At 41.6% G+C, this 13011-nt stretch overlaps 1 protein-coding gene across 1 annotated transcript in view; it reads left to right on the top strand.

The window, feature by feature from the left end:
• The window catches only part of VSNL1 (visinin like 1), a 110726-nt gene extending 100158 nt beyond the window's left edge, over positions 1-10568 (top strand). The window contains exons 3-4 of the mRNA XM_066639855.1: positions 9545-9760; positions 10371-10568. Coding sequence (XP_066495952.1) covers positions 9545-9760; positions 10371-10568 — 414 coding nt within the window. The remainder of the gene's footprint in view (positions 1-9544; positions 9761-10370) is intronic.
• Positions 10569-13011: the final 2443 nt, after the last annotated feature.

Here is a 13011-nt window from a genome sequence, read left to right as displayed (position 1 = left end):
GCAAGAATTAAAACAGGGGGAGCTAGTATTTTTTTTTTCATCAAATTTGCTGCTGAAAGCCTGGATTCATGCAGGGCATATAGGCTTCTGATCCTCCCCTCTCGTTTATTGTTCTTCTTGTTCCTGGGTCTCTTTGTGCTCATATTTCTCAAAACGCAAGGAAGCTTTTTCTCGAGGAGGCACAGTCACCCCTGCCCCCCAACAGCTTGGCTTTTAGGTATGAAATTCCTCAAATAGAAGGCTCAATATTGACTACCTGACAGAACATGATAGCGTTAAAATCATTCAAACTAGGTTGATTATTTACAAGAATGTGCCATAGCTACTGGTGCAGTATGTGTATAATCTTTTCTTTCTTCTACACCAGAAGTGAGCAAACCCTGGCCCGTGGGCCATTTGCAGCTCTTAGGGACCCCCAATCTAGCCCACAGGGAGCCCCCAATGGCCTCTGGCCCACTGGACACTGTTGGAGCCCACACTGGCCCGTGACTGCCGGTCACAACCGCCAGACATGAGCTGCAGGCCAAATTTGAGCAAGGCCTTTTTAGTCTTTGTGTGTTTTATGCTTTTCCCTGAGCATTATTTTAACCCCCTCCCCCACTGCCTCTAAACAATTTATGCCTCCATGTGTTTCTGGCTTGGTCTGTATGTTTTCAATGTGCAAGAGGTGCATGGCAAACAGTTCATAGTTCTCATGTGGGACCTGTTCTCCCTTGGGACCTGTTCAAATTATACTGGACTCCTTGCAGTTCATCCATTAGGAACATACTGGTTTTTTAGGTAATCTCTTCCCAAGTTTCAGTTTCCATAACACTCCACATGTGTACACACCCACAGTATAAAAGTTAAGTAGCTTCTCCAGGGTTGCTGCAGATTGCTTTTTTCTTGTGAATATCACCCAGCAGTCAAACATAATTTGCATCTCAGCTATGTCTGATTTTAGGGTACTAAAATCTTCAGCAGAATTTTAAATATAGATGTTCCATACAGTCAATGGGGTTGGAGAGCAATCAACAGTAAAATTGCGCTTAGCCAGCCACCACCATTGACGTATCATCAGAGTAATTGTTTCAGCTACAATGCCAAAGGGGCTTCGGGTTAGCATTGCATAAGGGCAAGATTGCTCATGTACTAGCCTCTGACACTACAGTGGTTGCCTTCAGTTTTTCATTGTTCAGATCTAATTGGAGAGCACTGTGATTCAAAGTCAATTCATTTCCTGCTGGTTAGTAGCTAATTCTCCATCAGCGTGAATCAAGAGATTATTCCTGCAAGTTAGAACATTATTTAAAGCTGCAATTCCACCTTAGATCAGCCCCAGTGCATAGGCAGTAAACAACAGGCAAGCAGACATCTCTCTCCGCTACAACAGCCCCTTTTATGAGCATTCTTTAAAAGAAATGCACACAAACTTCTGCTTTTATTCTGAAGCAAGATGGCAGTGAGGGAGAGTATCAAGTTAACCCATTTCTGCCCAGCCCACGGGTGTACACATTTGATCCTTGTTGCATATATGCAACGTTGGGCTGATATGGCTTAATGTGGCTGAAGAATCCTGCTGAGTCTTGTAAAGACAGGAATGTATCAAAACAACTAAGCAAGTCTGCTCCACACTATATGATATGAAGATAATTTTCTAGGGAAGCGGAATTGCCAAAGAAAGTTAGCTTAGGGCACAATCCTAACCAGGTCTACTCAGAAGTAAGTCCTATTGTGTTCAATGAGACTTACTCCCAGGAAAGTGAGGTTCGGCTTGCAGCCTTTGGTGCCCTTTAAACATCAAGTCTGTTGTGGGAGACACTTTGCCATGGGTTCATCTCAAAGCATCTACTGTAACATTTCAAACTACACCATCAGCCTGATCAAATAGCCTTGAAACACTGCACAAGCTCTGCAGGATGAAACCACCAAAGAGTGCCTCCCATAGTGCTTCTGCAATGTTTAAAGGGCACCCTAGTTGATGATTAATCACATAAATTTTAATCTATTAAGATTACATTGGCATATATTTGCATATGTCTAAAAATGGCTGAAATCCAAAGCTTAGGCTTACGTAAAGTTTTTGACCTTGTTTCTATGAACAACAGTCATTCCCCCTCCATACTAGCATAGCGTATCATAAACCACTCTGCTCTTGAATCTTCTTTCATTTTCAAAAGCTCTTTACCAAGCCAGGCAGTGCCTCCTTTTATAAGGGGGAAAAATTTGTGTGTCCCCCCCCCCCCCCCACTCGGCCTCTTGGAAATATGGTTCCATCTTCATTGTTTTTTGCATCCTGGCTTTGGATTCTGAAGCAAAAAAAAAAAAATGCTTTATTATATTATCTTTCTCTGGCAGGACTCCTATCAAATACGTGATCAAAATTCAACAGGTATAGTTTCCCCAGCTCAGAGGTAGAATGGGGAGAAGTTTGCCTGCTGATGTTGCACCTGTCATGCCATTGTCCAACAGTCCAGTAATAAGCCAGAAACAAGAGAGCTTTGAATACAAGAATATCAGAAAACGCACTGCAAAGGAATTGGTTTTATTTTTCAAAAATGCCCTGATGCCTTTTGAGTGCACAGTACTTTTAAAACATTATTTTCTCTTTGCAGCTCGTTTCCTCTCATTATCTTTTGTCAGAGACTCCAAATATAGCCAGTTGTTCTCTAAAAGTCAAGCCACTCATTTACAGAAATGGGCCACTGGTTTTTAAGGTGCAGCTGTTATCAACACAAAAATGCAAACGGATAAAAGCCAGCCAGACGCGAAGACTATACTGTTTTTGCTTTGGGTTATTTGAATACCAACATGATGGTATCCTCGGTGGTTTCCGAAATTCCATTCCTGTCAAGTATGCTTGTAAAACATTTTCTTCAGAGAGACTGAATTTCAGACTATGCAGCTTATTCCAAATATCTCTCTCACACACACACACACACACACACACACACACACACACACACGACAACAGATTTCAAGGAATCAGTTGTCATCCAATGCACAGCTTGTAGCTTCAATTTACAGAATGTAATCATTAACATTTTAGCAGGCTGAAGTTTCTGTGGAAGATCTGGCTCTTTACAGCACTTTTGTGAAAAGTTGTTTTTACTGGGGGGGGGGGGAGGACGGACCAAGAGCAACTATAACTGTTTTTATATTCTCGTGATAGGCAGACATGTAATGATTTTCGCCCTTATTTAAGTCCATTGTTTTTATTCATTAATGGCTGCAGCTTCAATTTATTCATGCAGTAGTGTTTTTACCAGTTTAGATACATGGTATCACACTCTAGCAGACCATGGCCCAATCCAATTAATCTTTCATATACAAGCACATGTAGGCTTGCAGTTGCATTTATTTATTTACTTCTGAATTTCCAACCCACCATCCTTTCCAATACAAAATGAATGTGACTTACAAGTAATAAAAGATAATACAACAGCAATATAAGAAAAAAGCCGTATTTCATCAATAACCATTTGATCCAGTTTCAAAATAGCAGCAGCAAACATATATTTAAAAGTAATATTCCAAGAAGTTGAGCTAAGATAAACCTGTCTTTGTTCTTAACTAAAAAATACGAAGTACTCAGCATTTGTGAGGAAAGTATTTCACTTGAATAGTCTTGATGTAATCCTTGCAACAACCTGTAAGGCAGTGGTTCCCAAACTCACTGGGTCTGTGGAACCCTGCACACTCACAGGGGTGCCAAGTGGCGCCACATGACCTATTTTTCCTGGCTTACCACACTGACATGGCGCAAAACCTTTCTCAAATAGCCCGAGAACTTGCACTATTCTCGCAAGATCTCATGCTATTCTTGTGAGATATTGCAGAATGTCAGCCCAGCAAGCCAGAAAGAACAGGCCCTCTATACCATGTAGCACCACTAGGAATGCATCGCGACACCCTATGGCGCTATGTCACCCTATGGCACTATGTCACACACTTTGGGAACATCTGTTGTAAGGTACTATCCCCAAGTTGCAACTGACAGCTCATGGCTTGCATAAGGCCACCCAGTGGCGTTGCTAGGAGGGTGCGGGCGGTGTGGGCCACGCCATGTGAGGTGCACAGGGGGGTGACACCACTACTGACCAAAAATTTTTAAATCTTGGTATTCTTGAATCATGTTATATATCAATTGATGCATAATTGCATGCAGAATGCAGTGAAACAAACCACATTGAAAAAATTTCTATTCTGTCAAAAGTTATAGCCAAAAAACCAGTATGGTGGGGCGATGGTACATCACCATGCCCACTGCCTGGGGAGTTGCCCCACCCACTACATGGGAGGAGGCCCATCATGGGGGTGGCACACTGGTCTTCTGCACCAGGTGACGCAAACCCTAGTGACGCCACTGAGGCCACTTTGTTTGGTCATGGCAGAGTCAAGATCTGAGCTGAGGAGTTCTGGTTTGCAGCTCAGTCTTGTAGCCACTTTGCATCATCAGCACCAACTCACTATTCAAGCAGTAAGGGAGCCAGGCAGGCCTATCTCCCTGTGGAGATGGTTCTAGATTCTGGGAGCCACAGCTAAAAAGACCCTGTCTCTGATACCTGCACATAGCATATCCAAGAATTCTGAGACTCATCTGGGCAGAGGCAGTACTTCAAGCCCTACGGGGCTGGTTTGGACTAAATCTTTCCCCACCAAACAGGCCCCACAAAATTATAGGCATGCACATCCTGGCTCTCAGATTTTCCAGAGGACATTTTTAAGTTGCTTTTGGGGACTGTTCATCCAAATCATCCCTAAACACTAACACTTTTAACTGTAATTATGTGGGGGGAATAAAATACCATCCAAGCCATTCCACAGTGTAGGATTTATAATTAGTTGTTTCTATCCTGCCTTTCTTCCATGGTGACTTCAACAACTGCATGACAGGCAGACATTTAGGGCAGGGCTTCCTGTCAGGAATATGTTGCGATGGAAAAAAGCTACACAGGTTAACTTGCTGCCTGCCATACAGTTACTGAGTACATCTGGAAAGAAATTGTGTTAGCTCTAACGTGACAGCCTTCCTGGTGTTTTGCAGGATTTAATATGATATTTCAGCTCTCTGTTAATACTTGTGAAGAAAACTTTCAAATGTGAAAGAGGCCTAACCAGAAACATCTCATCTCTATTTGAGTCTACTTACACAGCCTGGAATGAACTCTGCGGTGTTTACACCTTTTTCATTTCAAGAGTGCTCATTCTGGTGCTTTTACTTTACATGTCAAGAGGGAGGCTCAGTCACAGATTTTCATTAATAGCCTGTGTTGTGGTAAAATCTAGTACCAAAGCACCAAGACGTATGCATCTTTTTCCTGAGTTATGAGCAGCAGTATACCTCTTGTACCCAAATGCATATTACTATTGATAGAGTCATCCCCTGAGGGCTGGGGATAAGAATAGGCCCTCAGTTTGGCTGTACTTGTCGTAAGAGGCGACTGAACAGCCACCGGGTAGATGGGATTAGTTAGCCTGGGAAAGCAGCTCATCTGAGAGAAGGAAAACTCTGATCCCAAACCTCCACTGCCTTGTGGCTACATCCAGTTATGGAAAAGGCTTCAGGAGTCAACCTCGAGGCAAAATCCGGAGCCGGAGTCCCTGAGGCAGTTCATGGCTGAACACAGTCACGTTCTGGCAACTCCTGCGACGTCGCTGGAACCAACCATATTGGCTTCTGCCTTTCCATTGGACCATTTCAGCGATGTGGAGAGGGGGGATTTGCTGCATGGGTAACAGTCTATCCTCCATATCTACTTTGCCCAGGCTTTGCGCACTGGAGAGGACACTCTGTTCCAGAACCCTATTCAGAGTGCGATACCATAGTCTTCCGAGACTGAAGGATGCCAACTTACTTACTTACTATTGATAGAGTGGCATCAATGTACATGGTATTTCACACAGAGTTCAGGTCCTTGCCCCAAGGCGCTTGCAATCAAGATATTGAGGGCCCTTAAGCAGGGTGGAAAGGTGGGGTATAAATCAAATAAATCAAATAAATAAGGGAGGAAGGGGAAGGACATGGAGGGTAAACAGAGAAAGCATATGCTATTATTTGATGACTTATTGTAACTAATCTTCAGGTCCTCCTGCATCTTAGAGGAGCTCTGTTTCTGTGTGCCTCACTGTTTCAATTATGCTTCTTGACTGAAAGAAGGCAAAGAATTATAATTCATACAGAAATGCAACAGGAACCTCTTTGGATGGGAAGTCTGTTTGTCAGGTATAGGCAGCAGAAATTATTGTGGCCAGTCCACCCACAACAGAACCGATGCGATTCAAATTGAGTGGCGGGATGCAGGGAGCAGCAAACAGACTCAGATTGCTTTTCGTGCTGAGTCTGCTGCCGCCTTCCTCCAGCCCAACATGGATGGAGCCGCTCTCATCCTCTTTTCACCTACTAAAAGCAAGCTGGAAGTGGATCGGATGGTGGTGATCCAGCCCTATACATCCTTACATCTTCATCACACAGTTCCTTAAAACAAAACAGGAAGTGTGGGACGCAGTGGGAGCACTCCCAGAATGTTCTGGACCCATTTCTGCCCAAGGTTGCATATATACATCAGGCGCCAAATATGTCCAGCTGTGGGCCTGGCAGAAATGGATTTAAGGGAACATTTAAGGAGCAAGGAGCAACATGAGGTGGTAGGGAACTGGATCCTCACCTTCCATGCAGCTTTTTGGGGGGGCACACATCAACAGGTCAGGGACAATTGGGTGGGTCTTGGGGCACTTGGCTTATCACTGTGGGCTGTCCCTGGGAATGATTGCTTGATGCAGAACCATGGTAAAAATAATGCTGCATAGTACCAGCTCAGTGGAAGGCAAGAGGTTAGAGCTATGGATCCTGCAGAGAAACAAGGTACCGTAAGCTTCTCTGCCAATTCTTGCTTTGGTCTTTGGCAGCACAACATCAATTTATGTATCATAACACACTGGCATGAAAGTAAAGTGTCTATTATAATCCCCTCAGTGGTGTAGGGAAGGGGCGGGGGGAAGTTCACCCTAGGTACCATCCGGGGGGGGTAACCAAAATTGCTAAAATCACAGTTTGTAGTAATAATACCATCATCTCATATACCATTTGGTGTGGAATTTACAGCAGAATGCAATAAAAAAAACCGGAGTGAAATATCTCAATTCTATCAAACGTTATGGCCAAAAAACCGAAAAATAAAAATGCATGGAGCCCTATGGAAAATGAAATGGAGCCATATCGCGCATTTACCCATGAGTAGGCAAATGTGCCTTAATCCATCGGAAAGGGCAGGCTGAGAGGAGTCCGACGGCTGAGAATGGTCCCGATTCGATGAACAGAGCCCCCCAAAAGCACCCAAGAAGGAATTCCTTCCTTCCAAGCTGACAACTATATTGAGCCTTATAGAAAGCGAAACAAACCTCGTGTTCAGGTCAGGCGAAGGGGAATGCAAGGCTGCCAAAATGGTCTTGATCTGATGAAAGTGGAGCTCAACAAATACTCCAGAAGGCAGCCCCCCTCCCATAAAAAGATTACAACAGAGGCTTGAGCTGGTAAGGTGGATTTTTTCTGTTGTAAAGCTAGGTGGGTCCTGATAGTGATGTGGTTTAAATATAAAATTGAACTGGGCACTGGGTAGGGCTGAAAATCTCTCTCTTTTTTTGGGGGGGGGGGTTGTTATTGCAGGCAGGCTACAGAGAAAATTCACTTGGTGGAACAAGTCTCCCTTCCTCTTATAAGTTTTACTTTAATTATTTATATTTATTTTTATTTGCTTGATGATGTCACTGCCACCATGACATAATTTCTGCTGAGTCCCGGAAAGATTGTCATTCTAAAAAGTGGGTCCCAGTGCTAAAAGTTTGAGAACCACTGCCTTAACTCAAAATGGACCGATGAGACATCCTCGGGGGGGGGGCACCCTAGTGACCAAAATTGTGGAAATTGTGGCTTTTAGGAATAATACCATCATGTTATATACCATTTGATGCAGAATTTCATCCATTGCTTGTGGGGAAATATTCACTGCATTTATTTTCTGGTCATTATTATTATTTGTTTCATGTCATGACTATTACTTTCTCTCATTCTTGCCTACCTCACAGGGTTGTTGTGAGGAAAAAATTAGGGGAGGAACCATACACACCACCCTGAGCTCCTAAGAGGAAGGGTGGTATAAAAATGTGAAAAATTAATTAAGTCATGTGGGGCATAAAGACAAAAATTTATGGGCCCCAGTAGTCAAATGACCTAGCTGCGCTACTGAATCCCCTAGCTCATATCAAGTTCTGTAATAAGAACTTTCTCCCTCCCCCATCATTGGAGAATTACCAGTCTCCAATCCCTATGACAGTGCAACACTTCCATCTTTTAATGCATGATTAACTAGTTCCATATAGGCCTACATATTAACTAAATTTGTTGTTGTTGTTATTAACAGTATTTATATACTGCTTTTCAACAAAAAGTTCTCAAAGTGGTTTACAGAAAAAATCAATTAATTTGAAAGTATAGTTTTTGCAGAATTTTATAGCCCTCTATTTCCTCTTATTGCAACTGATAATGTCCTTTATATTCCCAAGTATAGCTGGGGCTTCAAGACAAAATTGACATTAATGTCTACCATGACTGACTGGTGTGTGTGTGTGTGTGTGTGAGAGAGAGAGAGAGAGAGAGAGATGCTGTTTGTGTTTCTTATATACCTGGCATGTATGGTTTTTTTTGTTTTGTTTTCTAAAAAGGATTGTAATTGTCATAAATATGGGGGGGGCACTATCAGAAAAAACACACTATTCTCCAGATTTCCAGAATTTCAAAAAAATTTCTTCACAGCAACTTGCTCAGCAATATTGTATGCTCAAATTTATATGCTACTTTAAAAAAATAATTCTTGACATCTATATAGCATTTCTGTGTGTGCAAAGTGCTTAATGTGTCCTATCTTGATGTTATTTAAATGGCAAAGCAAACTAAATTTAAACTACCTTTACTTCCTCCTTGGGATAGCTAATATGTGGGCAACCATGAAATCCGATGCATCAAAAGGTCAAACAGACATACTTGGTTTTCATTACATAAATGGCGTGATTTCATGGCTATTAGAATGCACAGCTCAGGCAAGAAACAAAGAAACGATGAAGGCCAATAAGTTTTATACTTCCTGGCATAAGCTGACAGCAGCTGGAAATAGCTAATTCAGTTTGATTTATAATAATATAAATTCTGCAGGCACTTTATAGAATTAAAGCCGAGATGTCATCTTCAAAGGGACCCAAGGCTGCAGCCTTCAGACTTAGAAATAGTTTCATTAAAGTCAATTGGGTTATGATGGTGTCAAATGGGTGGCAGACTGAAACACATTTTAAAAAACCCAAAATATTCCAGTAAGGCTGGGGTACTTAAGGGCTACTTCCTCTGATGCATTTTATACTTCAGTACAAAATGCCAAACGTGGAAAGCATTTTTTGTTGTATTGCTGTTTTTAATTGTTGTTAGCTGCTTAGAGGCCTCAAGGCAAGCCAAAAAAAAAAAAAGACAAAAAATGAAATCATCATCCAACAATTATGTCTGTGTTTCATTTTGCAGTTTTTCCCATACGGAGATGCTTCGAAGTTTGCTCAGCACGCCTTCAGAACCTTTGATAAGAATGGTGATGGAACCATCGACTTCAGAGAGTTCATTTGTGCACTATCCATCACCTCCCGTGGCAGTTTTGAACAAAAGCTCAACTGGGCCTTCAATATGTACGATTTAGATGGAGACGGAAAAATCACACGAGTGGAGATGCTGGAAATTATAGAGGTAGGAACTGACGTACATAAAAACCAGCTTCCAACATTTCAACACATTCTGTTGCAAAGAAGACACAGAACGCAGGAAAGGGCTTGAGCCTTAATAACTGGGTGTCACCATGCAAGGTGTAGACTCACCCACACCCCAGCTGTGCCCCTGATCACTTTCACTTCTTAGTTGTTATTCACCCCCAGGGTGCTGCATGTGGGGGCACTGGCGCACTAAAGGCTAAACAGTGCACTGAGGACACACTGTAGCAGTGAGGGGGAAAGACCTCTATTCCCAACATGATGACAGGCCTTTGTTGGCAGAAACGCTGCAGGGAAGTTCACACTGCAGAGCAGGTGTCTGCAGAACAGTAAAAGATGCATATAGAGAGCTTCCAGGAACTTGTAGAGGCAGCTGTGTAGCAACTATAATCTCTTATTGTGACAGTTCAGCTGTTCACAATGCACTTTATGTTCACTCCAACTTTCTAATCGATCAACAATTAAGCACTTTTAAGTCTGACTTTGACTGGATTGTATGTTTAGGTGTTCAGAATTGCCAGGATAAATTAACTCTCCTGGATAGCATGAAAATGATCTCTCTCTCTCTCTCTCTCTCTCTGTCCCTCTAGGCCATTTATAAAATGGTCGGCACTGTGATAATGATGAAAATGAATGAAGATGGCCTCACACCAGAGCAACGAGTAGACAAAATTTTCAGCAAGATGGATAAGAACAAAGATGACCAGATCACACTGGATGAGTTCAAAGAAGCCGCAAAGAGTGACCCTTCCATCGTATTACTCCTGCAATGTGACATTCAGAAATGAGCTCATGCAAACATGCTTTCATGGACTGCACAGAAGTTTAAATGTTCCATTCAGTTTGCAGCTATTTACACACACACACACACACACACACACACACACACACACGAAACAAACAAACAAAAATTGCTTGGACTACCTATCAATGGACTTGCTTCTTGTGTTTGAAACACTTGTGTGCATGAGAATGTCAATTGCTAAAGAATTTCAAAAGTATATATTCTAAACAAAAATTATGCCACGATGTGATGTGTGCAGTGTCATTTCATAAGCCCTATTCCTCTGATGCCTGTGCAGCAATGCCATGCTGCAGTGAACTAGACTATTTATTGTTCATGTTTTACTGATGCTCGCTGTATGTCTCCTAAACTGGGTAATGTTAGTGACACTGAAATCCCCATGGTAGTGTAGCTGTTCATTAGCAAACATGTCACCCATCCTGCTGTATAGTAATATTGGACAGACAGAGGGAATGCTTCTCAGTTCATGAGTCTGATATGTGCTTGTATTGTCAGTGAATATAAATGTATTTCATTTGCATGACTTTTAGGTTTGCCTTAATTCTTACCTCATTTGCATCCTTTTGATCAGAAAAAAAGAGCTAAGTCAGAGGAATGAAATATACAACAAACGAACAAAACTAATCCCTGCTAAAGTGTTCCCTTAATTGAAAAATTGACATAAATATAGATATAGATATATAATATATAAATATATATAAAACACACACATTTAAAATACTGTTTTATTGGAAGTTTAAAATGTTTTGTTGGGAGTGTATTGATTTCTGCTTGAAACTTTCATAAGCTTCCAAAGAGGTTGAAATCTATGTCCCAAAATAAATTTATAACATTTGACTTCTCATTTGTTTTATTCACACAACTGGTGTGTTACTCTTGGGATAAAAAGTGGCCAAAGCCATTGTATAATAGTTGGGATCCACAGAGATGTTAGTTGAGCTGTTGACCAGGCACTGGAACTTTTCACCACATACAAAAAGTCTTCTGATATTTCCCCTACCCTACCACTTCCCAAAGCAGCCTTTCATTTGTCCCAGAAAGTCAGAGCACCCTCTAGACCTGTCTCTGATACAACTACAGTCCTACATGTTGAAACTGGAAATCCTGACAACAACTTGGCACAAACACCTCGATATCCATGCATCTCTACATCTTGGTCTAATTTACAGCATTCCCAAGCTAGCCAAAATATTTGTATTTAAAGGGCATTTTAGTGCCATTTGAGTTAGCAGGACCACAGCTGCAACCTTAGCCATTTGCTTGAAATATGATTTTATTGGAACAACGAGTCTTACATCCAAGGCACTAAAGAAGTTTGATAAAATCCAAAAATAATCCACTTAGACGTGCATCAAATAAATAATAGGTACAAGCAATTCTCCACAAAGAATGTACTGTAGTCATAGATCTACCATCCTTATTAAGTGCTGTGTACTTTTATTTAAAGGCAGAGAAATATTTCCGTAAGATCTGAACAGTAGACTAACTAGAGAACTAACTTTTCCAAAATTTCTTAGTGATGACCTATTATTATTATTAGTAGTAGTAGTAGTAGTAGTAGTATTAGTATTAGTATTGTTTGTATACCACTTTTGAACAAGTGTAGTTCACAATTCTGTTTATATAGTAAAATAAATCAATAAATGGTTCCCTGTCCTAGAAGGACTCACGCAATCTAAAAAAAATACAAAAAAGACATCAGTAAGAGCCACTAGAAACGGTGCCATGCTGGGATAAAAGATGCCATGCTTGCTTGCCCCCTGCTGAATATAGGAGGGCACCACAAACACCTATTTAGTGTTTGTCCCAGTATGGCAATAACTACAAGTTCAACAGATCTGACTACAGGCCAGTTTCATTTTAGGTTGCTGGTCTATGCAAGAGCCAGTTGCAACCTACCAAAACAATTGCATATCCCAAGTTATTAGCTTGCTCTTGCTCTCCCCTGAAAGTATAGATTGTACCTACCAGATATGACAATCTTGTTTTCACACTCATCCTAAAAAAGGAATGTCAACAATTTCTAGTTCACCATTTGAATGCGAAAATAAGTTCTGACACTCCAAAATTATGCCTGTTGTCCCAAACATCAGGTGGGAAGTTGCAGCTGTGAAGCAGGGCTAGACATTGCTTTCATCAAGTCGTGGTGATGGAGATCTCAACCCTGCTAGCTTGAAAAGTAATGTCATGCTCACAAAAATCATGATGTTAAGAACTTCATTGCATTGTGGGATCAGACCAGTGTCTATCTAGTCACCATATGATTTCCCAGCAGATCTACTGGGAAGGTCACATTCAGAGCATAATTGTTGGCAACCTTCAGTCTCGAAAGACTATGGTATCGCGCTCTGAATGGTGGTTCTGGAACAGCATCTAGTGTGGCTGAAAAGGCCGATTCGGGAGTGACAATCCCTTCCACACTGGGA

Source organism: Tiliqua scincoides, chromosome 1 (genome assembly GCF_035046505.1).
Source record: "Tiliqua scincoides isolate rTilSci1 chromosome 1, rTilSci1.hap2, whole genome shotgun sequence".
Classification (NCBI taxonomy): domain Eukaryota; kingdom Metazoa; phylum Chordata; class Lepidosauria; order Squamata; family Scincidae; genus Tiliqua; species Tiliqua scincoides.
This window is presented reverse-complemented; position numbering and strand designations above follow the sequence as displayed.